This window comes from Podarcis erhardii (assembly GCF_964252035.2).
Source record: "Podarcis erhardii genome assembly, chromosome: 5".
Taxonomy (NCBI): domain Eukaryota; kingdom Metazoa; phylum Chordata; class Lepidosauria; order Squamata; family Lacertidae; genus Podarcis; species Podarcis erhardii.
Window position 1 is genome coordinate 36,435,911 of NC_138509.1, and position 24,911 is coordinate 36,460,821.

Here is a 24,911-nt window from a genome sequence, read left to right on the forward strand (position 1 = left end):
CAGTAGCGCCACCAGTTATGTATGGTTTCTTGAAGTGATTCAGAAAACCAGTTCACTGAGCTCTCTCTTAACCACTCACTCAAGCGGCCAGTTTTCCTTAAAAAGCATGGATGTGTAATCCTATAATTCAGTGGTAACCTATCGGCCCTGCCCTCACATCTTTTACACACATACAGCAACCACATATTGAGGAATACCTGCAAAATGCATTCAGTTACTCCCCATAATCTGATTGTGTACAAAGCTGCAGATAGAAGCACACTATAGCCATTTCCCCGAACATGAGGCAGCTGCACAACCTCCATGCCCACAAAAACACCAACAAGGAACAGTCAACCTGACCCCAATGGAACACCAATGTCTGCTAACAAAAAACCAGGAACTTGCTTTGCTGACAGACTCCGACTACAATACACAGTTTGAGGCTGTGTGGCATGCTGAGTCGAAGCTGTGCTTTCCTGCATTTAGTCTTAATACTGATAAAAATAATAAATATAAGGAGAAAATTCTGAGCATGGTATATGTGTTAACACGGCATAACAAATATTGCCACCCCTGTGCCTCCTTTCTCTCTCCCCCCAGAGACACCGACAGTAGTTAGCACTTGTAGTTAACTACTCTCCTCAGTTTGCACTTATTGAAGCTTAAAGGCAGGTTTGCTGGCTTGGAGTGACAAAATAAACAATGACGTCCTAAGGTCTGACTGACACAAACACACCCCCTGTATTTGATCTGGCAGCACCAGGAAAGGGGTAGGAAAGAGCTCCTTAAACCAAGACATTGTGCAAACAAAACATACCGTTCGAAAGTCTTCTTCAAACTTGTAAGCTCCGCCTCCCGTGGCACAAAGCGTGGTGTGCAAGCTTGAGAAGTTCTTTTCACTACCCATCTGTATGAACCTGTGCATAGCACAGCTTGGAAAACGGATGAAATGAAGGTTCCCTTTCCGCCCACACATAGTCAAGTTTTTCAGTTCGAGGTGGACATCTCGAATCCCAGTTTTACCGTAAGCTGTATTGGAAGTCAAGTACTTTCTGATGCTTTTCAGGTTTTCCACCTCCTCCTGTTCCTCCTCAGCGGTAATGTCCTTTGGTTCAAAGTAGACCAGTTTCACAAGCGTCCCACCAATATCCATGCCAAACCAGGGGAACGCTGGAGAAGGGACAGGAATAGAAGGGAGACAAAAAGAAGAATTAATGTGAGCATTCTTAAAGTATTTCTAAAGGTGGGACTTTAAGGGTAACAAAGCCATTAAGCTTAGAAACGTGGCGCTGATTGGAAGTGATATTCATGCCCATGTATCTGAAAGCTTTTGTTTGTGTGTTTTAAGTGAAGTTTCAGGTGGCCTAGGATGCCATTACAGAAGGGGGTGGGAGCAAAGGGATTCCAGCAGGGATAGAGTCCCACGGAAAGTTTAAAGGTCCTCTCTTGGATATAATTCAATAATAAGCAGCAAAGCACAAATCATATTTTGGTTACTTATTTAGTACCTCTTCAAAGCAACCGTATCAAGACAGTTAAAATCATACTTCTCTCTCTCTCTGAGCCTGACATGCATATTTAGCATGCAAAATCACTGAATTGTTTATTACAATGGTAGTTTAGAATTTAGAACCAGTAAACTCGGTCACAAATATGCATTCTCCTAACCCCTGAACCTCAACCCCCAGTTGGCTGCAAAAACAACCACCACACCACTTTTCCAAGAGTTGTGTCAGCAAGTTCTGAATATTTCCACCCATTGTTTATTTTCCTCTATCATCTCTGCCCAGTTTCATTAAAATTTAGACTGTAAGCAACTTAGGACAAAGACTTGTCCCTTTTTAATTAATGTTATCCTGTTGTGCCAGGCACATTCACAGTACTAAGCATACAGGTATTTCCTGACATAGATGGAAAACAGAGCAGTGAAAAGCAATCACCTCCCAACCCTATTTCCCATAGCAACTTCCGTCTTAATGATAACCTGCACAGGTTTCCACAATGCTGGGGCTGATGGAGGCAAAGCAGCAGGAATACTTTGTGCTCGGAAGAAAGAGCAAGCAGATATCTATGTTCTAGGATGCAGCCCACTCACTATTCTACTTTTAAAAAGCAGCACTGCCAACACCACCCTCACTGCCCATGGAATTGTTTACCCATGCCTATTATTAAGCCTTACGTTCAAACTCAAAAGGAACAGCACACAAATGTAGAATTACGTATTTCTTATTACAAACACCTCCTCAAATCTGGATCTACGCACAGCAGGTATACAGTATGTTATTATGGTTGATTCTTAGAATTACTGAATAGAATGAGCCAGGATAAAAAGGGAAGGGAAGAACACTTCCTGGCCAATCGCTTTCCCTGTCTCCCTCCTTTGGGGAAACAACGCTCCCAAAATAGTTCCTCTGGTTCTATTTTTGGAACTGACACAAGCGCTACAGGGGGTGTTAGGAACATGCCTGCCCCAACCAGTTGCTCCAAACTGAACAAGGAAACAGATGGAAAACAGCCTCCCGTCAAAGGATAAGATGCCACCAGAAACATATGGGCTGTTTACATAATTTATCCTCTGTGTTGCTTATGCATCGTTGTTGAAATAAGCTACATTTATTTATTTGCTACTGGAAAACATTTAAACAGAAAGTCAATTTGAACAATCCATTTTCTGTGTTGTGGCTGCGCCCAAACCACCACAAGCCCATGTTCACGCTCCACACATCTATTATAGCATAAAGGACTAAAATCCTGGGAGTACATCCTACTGGAATTCAGTGGGATTTACATTGAAGAAGTGTTTGAAGCTCCCATTGTTCTAGGCGCACTTTGCAAAAGGGAATTTCTTTAGCACGGTCAGCTTCTGAGTTCTGGGCACAGTACTGCGCCCTCAGATTTCAGTTTAAAACTGCAGTGGAAGGAAAGGAGGACCTTTTTCTGCCTCCCCACTTCCAGCCACTCTCTGAAGACTAGAGAAGAGACCCTCTTAAGAGTATTAAGGGGGTGGTCAGGGGAAGGACTACTAGACCATGTGAAAAATGAACATAATATTTTAGCTGCCGTTCATTCATTTTCAGCTTTGTATTCTTGTTATAAGAAAAGTGTGCCTAGACACTGTTACACCCATAACCATGCTTAAGGTGTCATTTAGATCCTAGCTTTCATATCTCAGTTTCTAACACTGCTTTGAAGTACACATGCCTAGGATTCTATTTCAATGGGATTGACTACTGAGTAGGCAGAAGGCCACTCATCTATAGGCTGCATGAAGCATTGCAATGTCATTGTGTATTCTGGGAGAGAACTATATTGGCATGCAGGTACTACAGGCACCAGATAAGGCGGGGGGCGGCGGCATTAAGAGCCCTTTAAGTGATACTGCTGCTGCAAGGCATGAACTACAGTGGTACCTCAGGTTAAGTACTTAATTCATTCCGGACTGAAGAAACCAGAGGCCTTTCTCCTGGGCATGGTCGGCCAATTGGTGCTAAAGAAGGATAGAACAGCAGCAAGAATACTCATCGCAAAGCATTGGAAGACACAGGCTTACCCACCATGGAAGAGTGGCAGATGCAGGTAATGGACTACATGGAAATGGCAGAAATGACGGGCAGAATTCGAGATCAGGGAGAAGAGTTGGTGGAAGAAGACTGGAAGAAATTTAAGATCTATCTACAAAAACATTGTAAAATTTTTGAATGTTGATGACACTGAGATGAATTGAAGAGGTTCTAGTAAAAAAGGCAAAATAAGAATATGAAAGAAGGGATAGATATCAGATAAAAATTAGGATTAAATAGTATGTGAAGAAAGATAAATTAAGGATAAAATTAATAAGAAGGAATTTGCTAATTAATTTTAAACTGGAATACAAGAAAGGGAGGTGTGAGGAAGTCAAGGAAATAAGTTTATGGACGGCAAGAAACTAAAGAGAGGGATTTTTATTTTTAAATTTTTGAATCTTTTTAGTGTTTTGTTCTTATTTTCTTGTTTTTTCCTTTTTCCTTTTACATTTGTTAATTATATTTGAATGTTTATGTGTTTGAGTGCTTATTTGTTCTGTGTTTTTCTTTATGTAATTTCTTTCTTTGTTAAAACTTAATAAAATATCTTATAAAAAAAAATTAATTCATTCCGGAGGTCCGTTCTTAACCTGAAACTGTTCTTAACCTGAAGCACCACTTTAGCTAATGGGGCCTCCCGCTGCCGCCGCACCGCCAGAACACAATTTCTGTTCTCATCCTGAAGCAAAGCTCTTAACCCAAGGTACTATTTCTGGGTTAGCGGAGTCTGTAACCTGAAGCGTATGTAACCTGAGGTACCACTGTTCTGACACAGGGATGTGATTTCCATGTGGCAAACAAGGCCTCATTTAACTCAGTCTGGAATAGCAAAGCAGTTGGGGCAACAAGTGAGTGAAAAATGCAACTATTCTGCACAAATTTGAAGGAAAGAGCAGAATGTTGTCCCTTCTTCCAGTGACTGGTTTTTTTTGGGGGGGGGGGGAGTGGACTAACATTCTCAAGTTTAATTTTTAGCTAGCCATTATGAAGGGCTTAAGAACCAACAGCACTCTCTCTGAAACCTCCAAATGGGCAGCCTAAAAAACCTAAATATATTTGGTTTACACAATTAATTACAAATCAAAGGATGAAGAAATCTCAAAGAGAAACAAACCCAGCCGGTGCTGTAGCCAAGGTATTTCTATTCCCCACCATCTCCCATTCCTATACTTTTTCTGGACATGTCACCCACTCTTGGATAAATCTAACCTGTTGTGTAGATAAAAAGAGATAAAGATGTACCGGAATCAACCTTGCAGTCTAGAGCTAAGGCAGATAAAATAAATCCAAATACAATTAACAGAGATACCTAGACATTTCCCCAAACCCTTCATTAAAAGAATTATTTTCATCTGTATTTCCATTGTGTTGCTAGGACAAGGCTGACCATAGAAAGAGGCATAGTCAATTTCATAATAGTGGGAAGGGTGCTTTAAATTCCTAGAAGGCTCCCTCAGATTCTAAATGCCTACTGGTGAGCAGGCAAAACACTAGCCATGCTACAAATAGTTGCTGTCATAATATTCAAACGGTGGGTGTTGTTCAGTCCAATCAGCTTCTGGAGACTGCACAGCTTCTGGTTTTGGATTTTCATTCTGCGTTTCTGGCAATTTAGAGGAGAAGCCTAATGTTTAAGCTCTTACTGATAGTACCCTTATGACTGAAAGGTAGTGTTAGTATAGTATACATGTTAACCCAAAAACTTGATCCTATGAGTACTCAGAAGCAAGTCCCACTGAATTTAATGGGGCTTCGTCTTACATAAGCATGCAGAGGATTGCAAGTTAATGGTTCCCCACAGCCTTTTATGAAACCTTACACTTATTACAAATTGTTATTATGAGTTTCCCCTTCTTGTTTGTAATGTTACCCTGAGGATTTAAGGTCTTTCATTCATATTCCCAGAGCATCTCAAAGTCCATTTTATAGAAGTTTTAATTTCTAGCCCTTAAGAGTTAAAGAACATTATGTACCTAAAAGGAAAACTTCAAATAGGGCTCTTCTACACCCACAAACACACACAGTTCACAAAAAGCTTTTGTTGCTTCCAAACCTGTTTTACTTCACAGTTAAAAAAGCTAAACACCTCATCCTTTTGCATGTCTAACTGCTTAACGTATAGCAGTGGTTTTCAACCAGTGTACCGTGCAACCTGGGGTGCCTGCTTGCACAGCTGTTTATTGCAGCAGCCCTGGCTATAAGCTCTGCAGGCAAATGGTGCCTTTGGGAGGAACCTCTTCTTTGGGGTGGGGGCAGCTCAGAGACCAGTGACAGCAGCAGCAGCAGCAGCTGCCCAGAGGACTCCCAAGGAGAAAGGAGAGGAGACTGAGGGAACCCTCCACAAGGTAGGGTGTTTGAAAAAGGGTGAGAGGCTGCCAGCTGTGCAGGCAAGGGGTGACATAACAGGGCTCCTAAGCCCCACGGGGGTGCCGCAGAAAGACTGTAGCTGACCAAGGAAGCCATGGATTCAAAAAGGTTGAAAACCTCTGCCATACAGATTTCCTTTTCAATTCTACTAGTGTAATACACAAAAGAATCTGTCAACTAATGGGAGGTTTCTGCAAAGCCTTCTCTCCCATTGCAACACAAAATCATAGTTACACCCTCACCAGATGGATTTGTCAACCTAAGATGACAAAGTTGCATGACAGAGAAGCCATGCTGGCAGAAATGTTCTCTTATTTACCGGGTAATATATCCCAAAATTTAATTATTGCACTTCAAATACCATAAAGAAAATTTGTCATCATAGTGATCCCATTTCCAAGTAATCAGCTTCTGACTGGCATTTCTACAAACAAGCAAAAACAGGAGCCAGATTATTTCACACTCTAAATATTGATCCCCGTAATTTTTTTTAAAATGACAACGACTTCAGCTGTAGCACATAAAGGCTGAAGATTAAGCCATATTTGTGTTGAACAGAATCTGCGCTATGATCTCTTAACAAACACATCAAGGTGTGTTTGTTTAGTAGCTCCCAACGACAGGTTGTTCATAATGCTAGGAATACACATACTTGACTTTCCATTATTGCCTACCCCCTGATAACACCAGATTTCCTCCACCCAAAGCCGGTGCACAACTCACATCCGCTCACAAAGGACGTGTACTACTGACCAGCGAAAGAATGAAAGAATGATGCCTCATAGCTTGAACTGGCTGCAGCAACAAGTAATATTTGAAGTTCTACACCATTTACACAAAACTAACTCCCTGCTCTCTCACACACTAAAATGTACTCTGTTGTTAAAGTTGTTGTATCTGGGGGGGGGAGGGGGAAGCACCCCAGCACAGTGCATGCCAAAGTCTGCCCGATAGGAGACTAATCTATAAACCACCAGGGAATACTGTCAGTATATGTTTCTGCAGTTACCTGGTGCAACATAAAAGATCTTACTTTTAAAGAAACCCTTGTATTTAAGTACTAGCCTGGTACCCATCGGCAAGCAAGGACTGGAAGCAGGCAGGTGCATGAAATTATACCCAAACAAGTGAGTCACCCAGGCAAGTAACATCTCCACACACAGGATAGAAGCAGAATGAGCTGCCCTCTCTCCAGCACCCAGCATACAAATGCATTCTTTCAGTCAGTCCCCAACAGGCTGGTAACTTCTTTGGGCGGCGGGGGAGTTGTTACTTACAATGTCATTTTCATAAAACTCCAGAAGGCTTGCGGCCAGCGGCAACAGGATAATATTTTAGATTATCTAGATTAAACGCTGCAAAAGCTCACATCGTATTGCACTATGGTGCACTGAAGCTCATAACACTAATCCCATTACAGACTTACACCAAATCCTGGTTTTTAAACAACCAAGAACTCTAATTACAGGTAAATTCACACTCGCTCTATCGACTTAATTATTTGTGGATGGCAAATTAAAGGAACTTGCCCATTTGCACCACAGCGAAAGAGTTCGTCTGGCAACAGGTGTTCACCAAAATGAAAATGCAGAGCCAGCATAAGTTAGTCTCATCTACTGATGAGAAAGCTTAAAGCTATACTTGAATCTATACAAATCCATGGCCACCATTGATTGGAAGGCCTGTCCTTACCACCTGGAGCCTGGCACAGTCTACACCTGCACTTCAGTGCTACTCCACCATTCCTGTACGGTGAACTTTAAATTCAGGGAAATTTCAAAACACAGCTTCTGTTTACTGAGACACGCAAGAGGGGAGGAAAGTGAACAGTGTAAATAAATGACATCCAGTTGTGCCAATGCAAACTCTGCATCAGGCTACAGCCTGTGCAGACACAGTAGGTGCGCTCTCTCTCTCTGGATCATAGCTTATGGCTACAAGGACCTGACCTCATGCATAATCTGCGCAAATGGAACCCACCTGAACACAGGAAGATGCCTTATTTGAGTCAGACCATTGATCCATGCAGCTCAGTATTGTCTACACTGACAGGCAGTGACTCTCCAGGGTTTCTGGCAGGGGACCCTTCCTGGAGATGCTACGAGTTGAACCCACCTGAGCCCTTTCAGTGTCTTGCACTTCCTCTTCCCTTTGCAAAAGAGGAAGAGGGATTCTCCCATTGTTGGGAAGTACATACATCTTGCTACAAACAGAAACGCAAGTGTATTTTGACCTGGGTTTCCACTCTTATCAATTTTTAAGAGCAAGCAAAGAGATCCTGAGAGTTTACTCAGTCTGTTCTTGACAGTGGGCTTGTTTTATGTTCTGTGTAGAGAGTAGCTGCCTCTTCTCTTCCATTTGGGGGCAGACAAACAGAGAAAAGGATTTCGACTTCCCTCTTTCACCATCTATCACCCTAAAGCACATTTCAGTTTGCTTGCCGGTGTCAGCACAAACAACTTGCAGGCCCCCGGTGTTAGGAATCGTATTAATTCCTACACTACTTGCAAGCCATTAATCCAACACAAAGGAATTTGAACTGCAGAGAGGAAATCATATGACTGACCTATCATGGGCACGCAAGCTTTAAAATCCACATGAGGGCAGCAGAGAAATTATAGTACACAAACAAGACACTGGACAGTGGTATTGCAGTTATGTTAATTGCTTGTTGGCATCCATCTGTCTTGGAGGCGATGGAAGAGTGCGCCTTCGGGGGTGAAGTCAAACTGTTGGAGGGTTGCAGCGCCTGACGTGCTATGTATTCCCATGTGCCATGTGTATATATCCATTGCCACACTGGATTAGCTCATCCTGACCTACTCTCCAAGCAAGGCCTTTGGGGGCACACATTGAAGAAGACAGGCCAAAAGCTTTCTGAAAGACAATTCTATTTCTTCCAGCAACAATTTCGTTGGGAACAGAGTACATAGATCTATTTGGGTTTAACGTCTTCTCTCATATACATAATAGACATTAAACTGATAAAACCCATTCTGATTCCAGACATTCTGGCTTACTACCATTATGGAAACTGAACCCCAGGCCAATACTATATGCTTACTGTACCACACTGGTTAATATTTATTTCATTACAATAACTGTAACATGACAAGTCACAGGTTTCAGCTTGTGGATAGCACCTGAATATCCTAAGATTATTAGTTTTCTTGGGTATGGAATTGTTGTTGGTTGTTTTTTTTTTTTTTAGAGCATCCTTCCTTTAGGATTGAAAATAAGATTTAAAAGATGCCTTTAATGCTGTGAAATTCCCATGGCATTGGAGAAGTTACACCCCACCCCACACCCTTGGCAACTTCTCACTGAATTGTCACACACCCATTATTAACAAATCCAATTAAAATGTTAGCACTGTACAACTGTCTTTTAAAAGAAATCGCTGAATATTTTATATTATCTAAAATTATCATACCATCATTATTCATTGCATTGTTTGGGATTGCTTCTTTTTACTTCTCATCTGTTCAAAAGAACTTGTTAGCAATTCCTGTGCCTAGTCTCATTATTTTAACAAAATCCTGAGAGATGGGAGAAGGTGTCCACTACTGTTGTTATTTCATTTTGAACCAGGTTATAGGAACTTGCACTGGCACAACCCAGTTCTAAGTATCCGCCTGCCTTTTTAAAAAACTACAACTCCCATCAGCCTCAGCTGACATGCCAGTGCTTGCTGGAGCAGGTGGGAGTTGTAGTCCAAAATATCTACTGCAGGGATGGGGAACTGGCTCCAACTGGTAGTCTGGATCCTTACCTCCTCCATCTCGGACAGGTGGGCAGGGCTTGGTTGAAATGGCCAAATGGGCAGCCCTAAATAGATCTGCAGGCCAAAGTTCCCTCCCCACTAATCTAAAAATGTGCCCGACTGGGAAAGGCTTTTATAAAACTGTGGAATGTTGAAGGAGGAGGACGAGGATGTCAAAGGGTTCAAAAACCAAATCCTATGTGAGGAACAACAGTAGGAGCTGGATATGTTTGACCTTTTAGACAATGGAAAACAACTGCCAGGTAGAAGGGGGAACTTGTTCTGGGCTGCACCAGAAGGCAAGACTAGAACTAACAGGTGGGAAATTATTAAGGAGGCAGCAGAGTTCAGCTAAGAGTTAGGGAAAACTTCTGAATGCTAAGGGTTGATCCACAATGAAACAGGATGCCTCAGGAGGTGATTGTCATCATGAAGAGGGTGGCTGGATGACGAGAGTAAGTGGAAGGAGCCAGGAGAGGCTGAACAAGGGGAAATCCTAGTGGGGTGGGAGGGGGTGATAACTTGGCGCCATCATAGGATTCTGACCCAGGGGAAGGTCCCAGAGGATTGGGAGATCTGGATTCAGAGGAAGGGCCCTGTCAGAAGAGCAGCCTGCCTCCGTGGCATCGAAAACCCCAAGTGATACATCACCAGCTGCGGCGGTGGCTCCAGTGCCTGGGTTCAAGCCCAACTATGAGTAGGCTATATCAACACAACCTCCATCTCCCAAGGACGCAGAGGCGCCTGAGTGAGCAGGCCATGCTAGCCCAGCCTCTATGGAGGAGTTCCTGTTTGCTTGCCCAGCCCTGAGGCTCAGGACATCAAGCATGTGAATAAGCTGTGCACACCTTGCTCTTCAAAAGGAAGAGTGTGGGGGCCATGCCAAGTATCGGATCAACATCTCAGGTAAGCCTACACATGTACGTATTTTACTGCTCTGTCATGTTTTACCTGCTTGTAACCTGTAGACACACGTTGGGATGCTACACCGACTTCATCAATAAAAGTTTCAAAACCTCCAGTTGTGAGGGTTTAAGGTCTGAGAGGAAGAGCAAGGGCAGTGATGGGCTCTCATTTGACAAGAGGTATTTAGCAGAGACTCAATGGTATAACATAGTTGCAGCCTCCATTATACATCCTGCATTAAGGCAGGGGCTGGATTAGACCAGGCATGGCTAAACTTGGCCCTCCAGATGTTTTGGGACTACAATTCCCATCATCCTTGACCACTGGTCCTGTCAGCTAGGGATGATGGGAGTTGCAGTCCCAAAACATCTGGAGGGCCAAGTTTGACCATGCCTGGATTAGACGATCTCAAAGTTCTCTTCCAACTCTGGGTGCTCTTAACCATTCAAAGAAAAAGCATATGACTGTGGCTTAGTTCTCAAAGTCATATACTTTTGGGGGGTGGGGGCATGTATGATGGTATGCCCATGGGGGGGGGGTAGAATCCTACATAAAAAAGGAATCCCCCCCCACAAGCTTAGGCTAGGTTGGAAGGCCTTCTCTTGACATCTAGCTTCCTATGTGCAGGGAAGTTCTTTTTTCTGGACAATTCAATCATGTGAGCCCCTCGTGCTTTTTGAAGTGGTACAGCTCAGACCCATGTTTGCCACCTCAATGAGAAGGAGGTCTAAAGCAAACAGGAGGTATCTAAAAGATTACAAGGATCACTTAACTTGATGGCTGCTAACAGCTGGACAATCTAGGGGAAAGTTCATTTGTGGATACTGTGAGAGTACCTTTAACACAGTTCCCGGGTGCACTTTAAACTGGACTAATTGTCCAGAATTGGGAAGGGGGGGAAACAGTCAAGTTGTGTGTGCTATCTAGATTTGGAGTAGGGAATTCTAATCTACTTTACTGATTGAGGGTATAGAGCAAAAAATGGGTAGTTCTGCAATTATCTAGATGGCCTACAAGGGTGAGATCTTTATGTACGAAGTTCATGACTTTTTCTCCCTTGCTGGAAAACCCTGTGCATAGCAACAAGGTTATCGCCCCAGAAAATGCATGCTTACATTTTCATTCATATATTATTATTTTTTAGATCTTTACATGGAGACATGAATCAAACAACAAAGCAAAGCCTGCTGCACATCACACATTACTCTAATGTTCAGACTGCGCACGATAAGATCACACCAGGTCATTCGTTATTGCAACACATTGCAAGTCATCTGCCATGCAGTCAAGAAGTGCAGGAGTCATAAGTGGAAGACTGCACCTCTCACCCTATTCCTGCGACTGCAATCTGTTTTAAGCTGATTTTAATATTATAGTTTTAAATTGCTGTAACTTGCTCTGGGGTCTTATGGTGAAAGGCAGGTAAGAAATGGGGTAATAATAACAACAATAAGTACATGGTTGTGAGGGATGACACAGCTTCTCCCTCCAGTCCTGATGTAATCACTTGCCTAACAAGTACTTAGGCCACACCTAACCTCAAGGTGGGTAATAAATAATAACAGTCACCACCAATAAGCTAGTTCTCTTGATTTCTTCAGATTTGGTGACTTGCAGCAGAACACAAGGACTCTGCTGAACACCATTGGGTTTGCATTTTCATGACAGTTCTGCCTATGATGTTTAATCTGTCCTGCATCACTCATATATATACAGATGCATCATTCATACATATACAGTGGTACCTCGGGTTAAGTACTTAATTCGTTCCAGAGGTCTGTTCTTAACCTGAAACTGTTCTTAACCTGAAGCACCACTTTAGCTAATGGGGCCCCCTACTGCCGCCGCACCACCGCCACACGATTTCTGTTCTCATCCTGAAGCAAAGTTCTTAACCTTAGGTACTATTTCTGGGTTAGCGGAGTCTGTAACCTGAAACGTATGTAACCTGAAGCGTATGTAACCCGAAGCGTATGTAACCCAAGGTACCACTGTACACATGATGCAGGTTAGAATCAAGCCTAGACTACTTCACCAATACAAAAAATGCCTAACACTGTCCAGTTTAGGGTTGTTAAAGTGATTTCTAGAATGAGGAATTATTTTATTGGATTTATGGAATCACAGGATTGTAGCATTGGAAGGGACGCCAAGGGTCATCTAGTCCAACCCTCTGCAATGTGATCAGGGTTCTGAGGGCTTAGGATAGGTGACAAAATGCCATTTCCCTCCCCCCCCCCCCACTATTCTCCTTCCCATCAGTGGTTTTAGTCAAGCCTCTAGAAAAAGATACTGTATTTTTCGCTCTATAAGACTCACCAGACCACAAGACGCACCTAGTTCTGAATCCCAGAAGCCAGAACAGCAAGAGGGATCGCAGCGCAGCGAAAGCAGCGATCCCTCTTGCTGTTCTGGCTTCTGGGATAGCTGCGCAGCCTGCATTCGCTTCATAAGACGCACACACATTTCCCCTTACATTTTATGAGGGAAGAAGTGAGTCTTATAGAGCAAAAAATACGGTAGTTTCAAAGTTGAAGGGAAGCCTATGGACTGGATTGAATAGTTAAGAGAATCATTAATATCATAATAAAATATAAGAGTGAGGGCAGTCTTCTGGGTGTGCAGGACCCGGGCTATTTAGGGTTTTACGAATGATTGCCAGCACACTGAAATAAGTTTGAAGCACTGGAAAGTCTTACGGTCAACTCTGCTCTCCGCAGAGATGCAGAATTTCTGAGCATTTTATAGGTAATAACACCATTATCATCACCACCACCACCACCAATGAAAAATCCTCTTGGTTTTTTTTGTGAGGAGGGCACAGAAAATGGAAATACGTGCAGCATTTATTTGACTAGCACTACTCAACTAAATTATAATCCTGGGGCATGAAAGGGAACATTCAAAAGCATTAACTCTTGAATCCTCAGATAAGGCTACTTCATTTGCATTGGTTTGCAGCCAGTTTCTGTACAGGCTTTTTTTTTTTTTAAGAGTTTGTTTTGGTAGCCAAGGTACACAAAGCATGAAAAGCAGTTGCATACTGCCACGCCGGAAAAAGTGCTTTCTGGCAGGCAGGGAAGAATATAGACTCAAGGATAATTCTATACACAAACAGATATTGGCCTATTCGTATGCTGGTCAGCCCTGCCCTGATTCAAAGCACTGGACTCAAATCTGCATCTCTCTATATTCCCCACCCTTCAAGGTACTTTGTGCAATGAACCTTGGGCACATGCAAGCTGGAAGAGCTCAGCTCATCCAGGGAACGTCTGATTAAAAAATAACTTTTGAGAAGTTATAGTTTTGAGAAGAAAGAAAACGAACTACAATAGTACCACCTGCCACTGCTGCTATTGGATAACTCTTTCTCTTGTTTTTCCCTCTGCCCAAGGAGGTGGCTATGACCAGTCTCTGCAAGGAAGCTAGGCAGCTCAGAGTTCTTTCTCCAGAACTGGGATGCATGCCTGACCCCATGGCATGCACTGAAGAACTGTGAGCACTCTCTAAGAAGCTGCTGCACAAGGGAACCCTGAACCACAAGTAGGTTGAACAAAATAAACACTTTAAACCAGGGTAGTCAACCTTTTTATACCTACCGCCCACTAATGCATCTTTCTTGATGGTAAAAATTTCCTTACCACCCACCAGTGCTCGATGGAAGAATTCAGCTTGTGCCATAGAACCCCCTACCGCCCACCTAGAATCCTACCACTAGTGGGCAGTAGGGACCAGGTTGACAACCCCTGCTCTAAACAGATGCAACCCATAGACATCACCTGGCTACCAAGCGTGAGATCACCACAATTTCCATCTTGAGACCAGTAATGAAGGTTCCATCACAATGCAATGGAATATATCTGTTGAATCCAAATAGAGTTTCAACATAACACAACATGAGGTCCATTTATTTCAAGTAACCTTCTTTCTCCACAGGTCTGGGTTTCCATGCTGCTTGCTACCAAAAAAAGAGAGATCTCAACTAGTGTACATTTAATGTCTATATAGCTCTGGCATTATAACTGGACTGATTTTTTTTTTCTTCACACTGAAAAAAAAATGTTTTGTGCCATGCAAGAAATTAGTGGTCGGAGATGTACAATTTCTGGAGGCATGTGTTACCAAGACCTTTTCATTAGCAAGTTCCCTTCCCACAAATCAGCTGATGCAATTTTTGTTGCACCCTTTAACATACATAGCTAACAAGCACCTTTGCAGGCCAATGTTGAATAATCACATTAAACCAGTAAGACTGGATTTTTCATTGTTATGTTCTACTCAGATCTGTTCAGTGCCAATTCTATTTTAGTTTATTAATGAGGGCCGGGGAGAATCACCCAGAGCTTTCTTTCCAAGATGGCCCAAATGTATCTCAGTGTAAAGATTCTGTACTGTCGTTTTACATTATTTTTGCCCATTCTCTTTAGAAAAAAGTATTAAAATAATATGTTATTGTATCTTTAAGGTCTATGTAAAACAACACAAGTTGCAACCTGTTTTGCAAAGAATTTTTTTTTAAAAAAAACCTTTGCATTTGAGTATAAACTGGAACTAACATTATCAGCACAAACGTACTGGCCTAATATTTATTTCATTTGTTTATTAAATTTGTCAGTTGTTTTATCTTGCCCAGGACAACACAAAGTGATTTACAACCAAACAAACAGTCAATATACCCCACATATATACATTAAAATCAGAAGGAAAGAGAAATAAAAACATCCCGCTTTGCATTTGTTGAAGATGAAATGAAACACTGTCTTTGACTATTTTTCTTAAACACAGTGTTTAAACATGACATTAACAACAACTGAACAAAAGGGAATTAGAAAGTTTCCTTTCACCTTTGCTTACTCAAGCCAGGTTTGAAGATTACATGTACAATCTACAGAAATCAAATGACCAAATTCACAATGCAAAACTTTTTTAAAGTTTTGCTTGATATCTAGAAAGAAACATACACCTTCAGGGTGCTATCTAACTCATACTCAGGGTAGACCCACTGGAATCAATGCATTTAAGTTAACAATGACTAACTTAAGCATTTTTATTTTAATAGATCTCCTCTGAGCATGACTTTAGTCAGATGCAACCCATAGTAAACAAAATTGGGAGGGGGAGGATGTAGTAGGCCAGCTCTGTAAACCTGCAGACAGGAAAAATATGCCCTACTATCTGGAATACTGTCTATTTTTAAAATTACTGTAGGAAATGAAATAGAAAAAATGGCACTGACACAGAACCATTAACTCCAGAGGAGGGGAAAGAGTCAATTGGCACTTGAGTGACTCCATGTAGTCTTACTAACTTACCTGCATCAGAATGAACAGTATCTTTGGAAATTTTGCCTTTTTTAAGTAAGATGAGTAGGTTCCACCTTAAAAGGAAGGGATGCTTAGGCTTAATCACCAACAGTAGGGCTGTGCATTATTTACAGAAGTAAGATATTCATCCAAAGCAGCTCATGAAATTCTGATACCACAATAGTCAGTGGCAAAACACTCATCTTTAGAAGAGATGCAATTTCTGTATTTGTGCTGTCAGCCATAATAAATAAATCCATGTGTGAAACAGGATTTAAACCTCAGATCCAGTGAATATGTGATTCCCATGTGCTCAGGTTTACTTTATCATTTCTATCTCTTACCCAGCTATAGAACTGATCTCTCATACTAGCCTGCTCTCTCTCATCATGCATCGATGATGCTACATAATGAGATAACAATAAACTCTCGAGTATTTGTTTTCAATGGAAGTCTGAGGGCACATTTTCTGGCTCAGCAAGTTATCCAGAGAGATAGTTGGCTTTCCTTAAAACAAACAAACAAAAAAGCAGAAGAATGACAAGTCTACATTGCAGCTCAATGCTGTTAAACCTAAACATACCAACCAGCAAGTCCCACTCAAAACAATGGGTCTGGCTTCCATGTAAACAAAATTAGGAACAGGCAATTAATCTCACCATTTCAGTCATTTCCAAGGCCCCCTTTAGGGGCAAAATATGCTATGAATTTCTAAGTATTCTTGATTATTCACTTTTTTGGGGGGGATCACACACATACATGAGCCCCAAGATGCGTGCAGATCAGGTGAATCTCAGAGAGCTCAGATTATTTCTGCATTATAAATAAAAAAGGAAGCAAATTGCATAGACCCACAGGGGTGAAAAAGAGCCAACTGATTATCAACTAAAACCCACTCATCCAAAACAGTCTCACCTACTGGAGTTTAACTCTGCCACCTAATCAAAACCTTCCTCTTTTCTTAAAATGCTTTCCCTAAATTTAATGGAAGGCAAAGAGAGAAAGAAGTTCAACTGTCAGTGTGCCATTTACTTACAATGCCTCTCATCAATTATAAGCTTCATTTTGAGCTGCTAAAAGACCGGCTTCCAGGAGGCTGACAATCCAAGCCTGCGAGACTTTTACACCCCCCCAACAATCGGCATCCGCTTTAGCAAGGTCACATTTATGCAGGCTGTAAATTGAGAAATCTCTCATTTTAGCGACTTGCACTCAGCGGTGTAGAAACCGAGGCAAGCCCACTCCCTCCCGGCCTCCTCATTGGTCGGCCGCGGGACCGGCCTACGTGGTATCAGTGGGTGTGATCGCCGGGAGTGCGGCCCTATTGGTCGGAGCGAAACGGTACTTAATGAACTGATTGTTGTGCGTTCGAGCAGGAGGCTGCCGCACGCCGCTGGCGGAGCGCGCGCGCAGGAGGAGCTCTTTGGAGAGAAAACCAAACAATGAGAAGGAACGATTGGGTCCTTTAAGGCAGAAAAAGGCATAACGAGCGCGCTAGTAGGGCAAATCAGCTTTTCTAATCTTACCTCCTTCCTGCCTTAAAATACTGTATGTATGTATGTATGTATGTGTGTGGGGTGTGTATACACACACACACAGTATACATATATATGTGCATGTATATGAGATTATTATCTGCATCCAGCTAAGCAATCAAATCGTTGCTCTTCAAGCCTTGGATTTCGTCACGGGCAATCACATTTGACAGCACACACGTGAGCAAGCCAGCAGCCAAGAAGCGCCCTCGCCTCATTCACAAGGCAGCCCCCCCCCGCCCCGAGGTGGCCGAATGGTGGTGACTCAGGGCTGCTTGCCACACGGCTTTAACAGCCTGGCCGGCGCTGCATCACGCCATGCCAAGAGCTCCTGCCCGCCTGCCTGGAGATGCACAGATGCACGCGCGCGCGCATGCTTGCAAGGCAAGCCGCGCTGCCCCGCAGCCCGAGGCGGGCCCTTCTCCGCATTCCTCACTTACGTGGCCTGTTTTTCTTGCCCGAGTCCATCCTCCGGCGCGTCCGGCATTTCTTCGTCGGCGAGCCCTGGCTGGGCACCGGCGGGTCCTGTCGGAAGAGCAGCGAGCGCGCCGGAGCCTCCCCATTGCTGGGCAGCCCGTGGAAGCCGTTGTGCAGCAGCCCATTATGCAGCGAGCAGGTGGGGGTGGGGGCCGGCGCGGCCGCCGAGGAAACGCCGGCTTGGCTTCGCAGCCGCTCCCCCATGGCGGCCGCACCGACGGCGACGAGGAGGAGGCGGCCCCTCGCCCGCTCCCTCTTTGTCCTCCTCTCCCCTGCAGCGCGCGAGCGAGGCAGGGAGGAGACTCTCAGCGCCCGCCGCCTTCGCTCCTGCCTCCCCACAGCGGCTCCCTGGCGCCCGGAATGCGCCGCCCTCCCCGGCGCAGGCGTCCTGCCCTCCGCAGGAGAGAGGGAGGACTGACGAGAAGGGGCGGAGGCAGCCGCAGAGTGCCCGGCTCCTTCCAGAGCTGGAGCGGCGGCGGCGGCGGTGTCGTCCTGAGGAGGCACCTTCTCCCTCTCGCGCGCGGCTTTTGCCTGTGCATGAGGCGGGATTGCGCCTCTTCCAGCGCGAGCGCGCTCCCCCTCCTCCGCGCGCGCACCTCGTGTCTCACATAAGGGACTCCTTAACTCGCCCTCGCGTGGAAGACAAAACGTGGTGAAATAACCCTCCGCGACCTTTTGTTCCCAGGACGCCTCGCGTCTTCTTGACAGCTCTCGCCTTTCCTGCTGAAGAGCTCAAGGCGCAGCGCCTGGGTTTCCACTCACAACGACCCTGTGAAGCAGGCTAAGCTGGAGGGATGGGGATGGTTGCTGAGCCCTGGTCGGCAGCTAGGGAGCCACAATTCCCTCAAAGCCTCTCGCCCCCCCCCCCACACACACGCTAAAAAGTTACAGGCCATTTGAGGGGAAAGAACAAACCTGGTAAAAGGGTAGCAAAAAGTCCTTGCTGGGCATTGCTTGGAGTATTGGACTAGGACTGAGGAAACCCCCGATTCAAATAAATTTCCACTCAGCCGTGTCTCTCAGTGGGGGCAGAATCGTTATAAACAGCATCTCAGGTTGCTGTGAGAGGGACAAGCGTGTTTACTGACTCTCTCGAGCTGTTTGAAAGTCATGGTTTCGTTTTGATTTTTTTGTTTTTAACTAAAAATAATATATCCTTCCCACTCATCAACCTGTCCCTGCTTGCAGAAAATGCCATTTCCACTTGATGGGTGTCAAAAATTCTCTCTTGCCCAAGAGACCTCCCATTCCCAGCCTTGTTTGTTGACAGTATCTGTTCGGGATCTTAATCCACAGTCCTGAAGTTTTACTTGGTGCAGGTTTTATCACCCTCATCTCTTGGTCTCTTTCATGTCCTTTTCCTGCCACTGTGGATTGTGTTTATTTCATAAAATGTAAAGACCATTTGGTTGTAAATACCTCAAAACAGTTTACAAAGAGAATAAATGGATGCACCTAAAGGGGAAAAGGGTGTCAGATGGGGACAGCCTCCCTTGTTTCATCTTGGTGTGTGCTTGACACAGTTGTAATTTGCAAATTGTATTTCCCCATAATGATTGATTTCTATCCCTTTCACCAATCCTGTGAAGTAATATGCTGTCATTAGGACTACTTCATACTTTACAAAATCCCTTCTGTGCAATAACAATTTGCGACTTATGTTTGAACTGTCACGCAATGATTGCACAATCAAGTTTTTCTGCAGTATGTTCGCACAATGTGGACACCGATAAGCTATAGTCAGTTGCAGGTTTCAGTGTTTGTACAAGTCACTGTACACGTTACACCTTATTCCCTATGCAGAGTTTTGTAGGAAAATCACAGATGGAGAATCAAGGCCAATAAATACAATTGAATCCTATGCACATTTATTCAGAAGTATGTCCCAATTAATTCAACAGGACTTACTCCCCAATAAGGATGCTTAGAATTGGAGCCATTGTGATTCACCCACCTGAATTTGTGGCTAAGGCAGGATTTGCATCCTTGCATGCTCCTGTTGTTCGGTCCCAGCTCCTGTACACTTAGCAGTTCAAAAGCATGTCAAAGTGCAAGTAGATAAATAGGTACCGCTCTGGCGGGAAGGTAAATGGTGTTTCCGTGCGCTGCTCTGGTTTGTCAGAAGCGGCTTAGTCATGCTGGCCACATGACCCAGAAGCTGTCTGCGACGCTCCCTCGGCCTATAGAGTGAGATGAGCACCGCAACGCCAAAGTCGTCCACGACTGGACCTAATGGTCAGGGATACCTTTACCTTTACCTATATGCTTTTTGTAATGCGTAATGTGAGGGTTAAACCCTAGACCCTTTGTTATTGTTTCAGTGCCAAAGCTTAACCCTGGAGAGTGAAGTGATAACTCAGTATTTTTCCCTCACCTCTGAATAAGCATAGTGAGTTCTTTCACTGCAGATTTGAGTGAAGAGCTCAAAGGGCATGATTTCTAGTGCCTCTGTTTTTAGATATTATGAAATCCTGTCTATGCACAATCAACTTCCATAGGTGGTTCCCACTGCATGTGGGCCAACTTAGGGATCACACAGTTCTGCCCCTGAGCCAAGGCCAATATTGCAAATACATGATCACATCATGGCACACTTTCTGCGTCATACAACATGGAGTCACATCTCCCATTACCTTTTCCACAGAATCCTTTTCTAATGTGGGTGCATTTTAAAAATGTGTGAATTGTATTTTAAGTAGTGTGAATCATGAATAAAGGACACAATCACACCGTTCTTCACACATCTTATTTTGCAAACTCCTGTGAGTCAAATATAAACATACTTTTCAGTTCTATGTCAGTATGGCAACAACTACCACCAAATTTCTATATTCAGAGCCACTAACATGGATCAAATTCATTCTTCACTGATAAAGGTGCATGCCAAAGGTGGGAAAATACATCTTTTTAACCACTCTAATTTTGAGTACAATAAATATGATGATAAAATGTATTATAGATAGTGGGTAACAAATCCAAGCTGATTGAACTTCCACTATTGTTACACCGTTGACTGACAATTCCTTTGTGTTATAAGAAAAGAAACCTGCTCCTTTTCCCTTATGGGGTATCCAAGATCCCGTATAGAGTCCTTAAAAGGGTTTCCTTCTCAGTAGGAGAAAATAACAGAGGCCAACCAAAGAATATTGAGAAGCAAGGCAGCTAGTAAGCCTGATGTTTATTAAAGCTGTTACAACAGGGTGCTCCCCCCCCCCATACACACAAGAGGGAGGAGGGACCCAGAAAAAAGGTGTGCCCACCCTTATATAAACTTTTTAAATTGCCCACCCTCAAACTTCAGACCACCCCCAGAAACATCATACATACATCACAGAAGGGGTGTATCCCAGAACAACCACCCCAATGCATCGTACATACATCACAGGAGGGGCGGACTACAACAGAAATCAGTGCGTTGTTTTTATCATGGCTGCCAGGTTACCTGTTAATGGTCACTTGACTGGATTACAGTGGCACCTCAGGTTACAGGCGCTTCAGGTTACAGAAAAAAGCCCCTGTATAAAAAACAAATATTATAAAGGTACTGTAAGTCTGCTGCAGTGTTCTCTCATCCAAAGAATGCTAAACCTGTACCAGTTCCCCTATAACATATCACTGTTTGCAGCTGTGGAAAGTGCACTGCATTATATACAACAGAACCCTAATAATATTTTCTTATGTTCCTACTTGGAAGTAAGCCTGCTGAGTTCAATAGGACTTTATCCCTCCTTAAAATGCCTATGATTGCAGGCTAAATCATCAAATGAAGTCTGAAGTGGGTCTTTTAACACCTGATATTCTTGGTGTGGGTGTTTATGTGGTCTTTATATAGAAGCCATATTATCTAAATGACAGTCATCAAAGCAATCTGCTTATAAAAAAATAAAATCCACTTCTCTCCTCATTGGTATAACTGTATGTAAATAGTACTCCTCTTTATCCAAACATCTCTGGTTTTATCCAAACAAATCTGAAGGGTTGTAAATCTCTCTTACACCATGCAGATGAACAAAATGTTGTAGAGTTCGCTACCGTGTTGACATGAATGCATCAGTCAGTGTAATATCTAGCACAGTATGAACACAAATTCGTTTGAAGATTTGATTCCCAGCATTTACTGTGAAAACTGTATTTTCCAGTATTCAAATGGCGATACTTCTTTCCTGCTATTAGAAGGGGCTGTGCTTTCCCATACAGATGCACACCTGCTTACCTTTAACTCTGCAGCAGGCCATTTACTTGGCTCCTACTGTGAACCTTATATCTGTGTTTCTCATCTACATAGGGAATTTGGGAACAGATAAATACGAATGGTACTAATGTGTGTAAGTCAGCTTCCATCACTCAGATCTAAAACCATGTGTGTACTTGTCACTTTCCTGGGCTTTCATAACACTGCATAGTACTGTTACAGTAAGTCAGCGTATACACATTCTGTGCAGCTCACACTTCAACAGATAAAACATTTGCTACTTCCATGTGTTGCCTTGCACATGTGATTTTCACATGTGAGGATAACTGGCGATGTTCATTCCTCTTACCAGATGGTAAAACCTAAGGATTTTTCTGCATTATGTTCAATGGGATGCCATGGCATGTCCTTTGTACTCCATGTTTTCTTATGTTCTGCTTCTGCAAATGTGCCTGTATTACCTTTACACCTGTGAATGTTGTTTGAGCACAAAATAGGAGTTTGCACCAGTGTTATATCATTTCTGTTTCTGTATTTAAGCAGTTCAGGGGGACCTTTGTCACATGTGACTCAATGCCTTTTCAGTTTCTTAGCTTCCAATACAAGTTTTTTTCTTGTCTAAGTTATTCAGCTATAATAATGATGATGATGATGATGATGATGATATAGTGGAGCAGAAACAAGCCTTCTATTAGGGATTTGCATGGGTGTGGACTTTTAGTTATCACTCTGAAAAGAATGCAGTTAAAATACTTTGCTTTCAAATTAAGTACGCAGTCTTGTCTACAGATAAATCAAGGCTGGTACAACTGTGACGAGTAAATACCGCTTTCAGTGTTTGAATAGGTGAACATGTCCTCTGTGGAGAAGAGATGGCTGGAAAAATCTCTTCCATATGAAAATGATCTTGCTTTCTGTACTTAGAAAATTCTGATATATTTAATACTACCAGATAAAGACTACCCTAACAGTAACTTACCACGGTGCACCCATTCATGTTTATTATTTATAAAATTATTTTTATGCATAGCATACTCAATATAGCTCACAATATCATAAAAATGCAATGAATTTTGAAAGTAATCAAAAGTGCCAAAGGGAGCAGTATTAACAGTTATTAAAAAGGACCAGATAAAATGAACAAGAGACTCCATTATTTGTTTACAGAGCCTAACTATTTATTTTTAAAAAAGCAATAGTTAATATTATTACGGAACTGCTTGGTAAACCAGCCAGCTGCATTTTCCTGCCAAGCAGTGAGAAAAATCTAACTGCGTTTGTATGTTGCATCAGAAATCCAGGTTTCCGGAGAAGTAGTAAGATTTTTTTTAAAAAAATTACTCAACAGGACAATGCAGATGATTGGCTTACTAAGCAGTTACGTGCAAACCAATATATGTACGGTACGTCTTACACTTCAACAGAGGAATCTTTACTGATCTAGAAGGAAACACTACTGATTTATAACTGAATATGTACATGCTGAATATGTACACATGTGTGTGTGTCTATCTGTCTGTCTTCCTATATGCATATATGATGTAAGTCTGCCTAGAAAGCTAATTGGGTATTCAGTTTCATTGAGCCCAAGCCTTATATGAGAGGGAGAAAAACTTTTTTCCCATTCAATTTTACAGTATACACTTATGCTGCCTTGTCTTACTAAATGATGTTCTAGGGACATAGCTCCAACCTGGTATGTTAAATAGATACACACATTAAATGGGTTGGGGGTTGGGGTGGTAGACTGGATGACCCCCCCCCTTTCCCTTCCAAATCAGTAATTCAGACTGTTAAGATTGGAGACTGGGGAAGTATCTGCTGAAGTGGTCAAGCCTGTTAAGACAACTTACTTTAATAGCTTTGGGGCCTGCCTCTTAAGACTTGACAAAGAAATTTGGATTGCCAGGATGACCCAGTGATATGTTACCATGGGAACTAAACAGTTACTAGTCAATTGTTTTTCAGTACAGGACCATGTCAAGGAGCAGTGGCAGATCAAGCACAGATTGCAGTTTGAGGAGAGACAAACCACTGGCCTTGGGCTCTGAAAAGCAATCAGAATCTTAGGGTCCTGGCTAAGATATTCTGAGAAAAGGAGATTTGGGCAGCATTGGGAGTGTTAAAAGCTGTGTTTCCACCTTTGCTCAATTGGAGTATTTGTAAATAAATACGAATATTTCACAATACCATAAGCCTCCTGTGACCTCCTTTCTAAGGGAAGCCAAGCCTGGGAAAGCACTGCTCCCCTAGAGCTTTTCCCTTTTGATGAGGGGGAATCTTGGGGATCAAAGACGAGAGAAGAGGAATTCTGCTGACACAATGTGGGGTATCATCCTACGTGTCAAGATTCACAGACCCTGATCAGTAAGCCACAAATTAATTTGCATATTGCATCTTTGTTCCATTGCTATACAGTAAGCCCACAACTTGACTGCATTGAACTTGTGCACATTCAGCTTTACATGCTTAATAATAATAATAATAATAGTTTAAATGGGGCAGGCATCTAGGAAAACCCCACCATTGAACTGAATGTGTTTTGACCATACACAATTTTGGCTTTGGGTGTGATCTCTGGAATGCAACCCCTGTGTAAGTTGCAGAGTTAAAGTAAGGCATACTATGATTTTCCTGACACATTATATGAGGCCATTGACCATGCTTGCTGGGGCTGATGGGAATTGTAGTATAGCAACATCTGGGGGAACAAATGTTCTCCACCCTTGCCTTATACTTTAACAACTTTACTTGAGATGGCATGCATAGTTCAGTTGGTAAAGCATGAGACTCTTAATCTCAGGATCCATTAAGCAAAATATT

At 42.9% G+C, this 24,911-nt stretch overlaps 1 protein-coding gene across 3 annotated transcripts in view; it reads right to left on the reverse strand.

Moving 5' to 3' along the window:
* Positions 1–18,351, reverse strand: part of PANK1 (pantothenate kinase 1) — a 31,912-nt gene extending 13,561 nt beyond the window's left edge. The window contains exons 1-2 of one of the 3 annotated variants that reach the window (XR_014156611.1): positions 17,860–18,351; positions 800–1,152 (exon numbers count right to left, since the gene is read on the reverse strand). Coding sequence is in view for 2 of the 3 variants with exons in the window: in XM_081861890.1 (XP_081718016.1) it covers positions 800–1,152; positions 17,860–18,100 (594 nt within the window). In the remaining variant the exon portion in view is untranslated. Of the gene's footprint in view, positions 1–799; positions 1,153–16,920; positions 17,072–17,859 lie in introns of those variants that run through there. The other 2 variants (XM_081861890.1, XM_081861891.1) reach the window with 2 other exon arrangements.
* Positions 18,352–24,911: the final 6,560 nt, after the last annotated feature.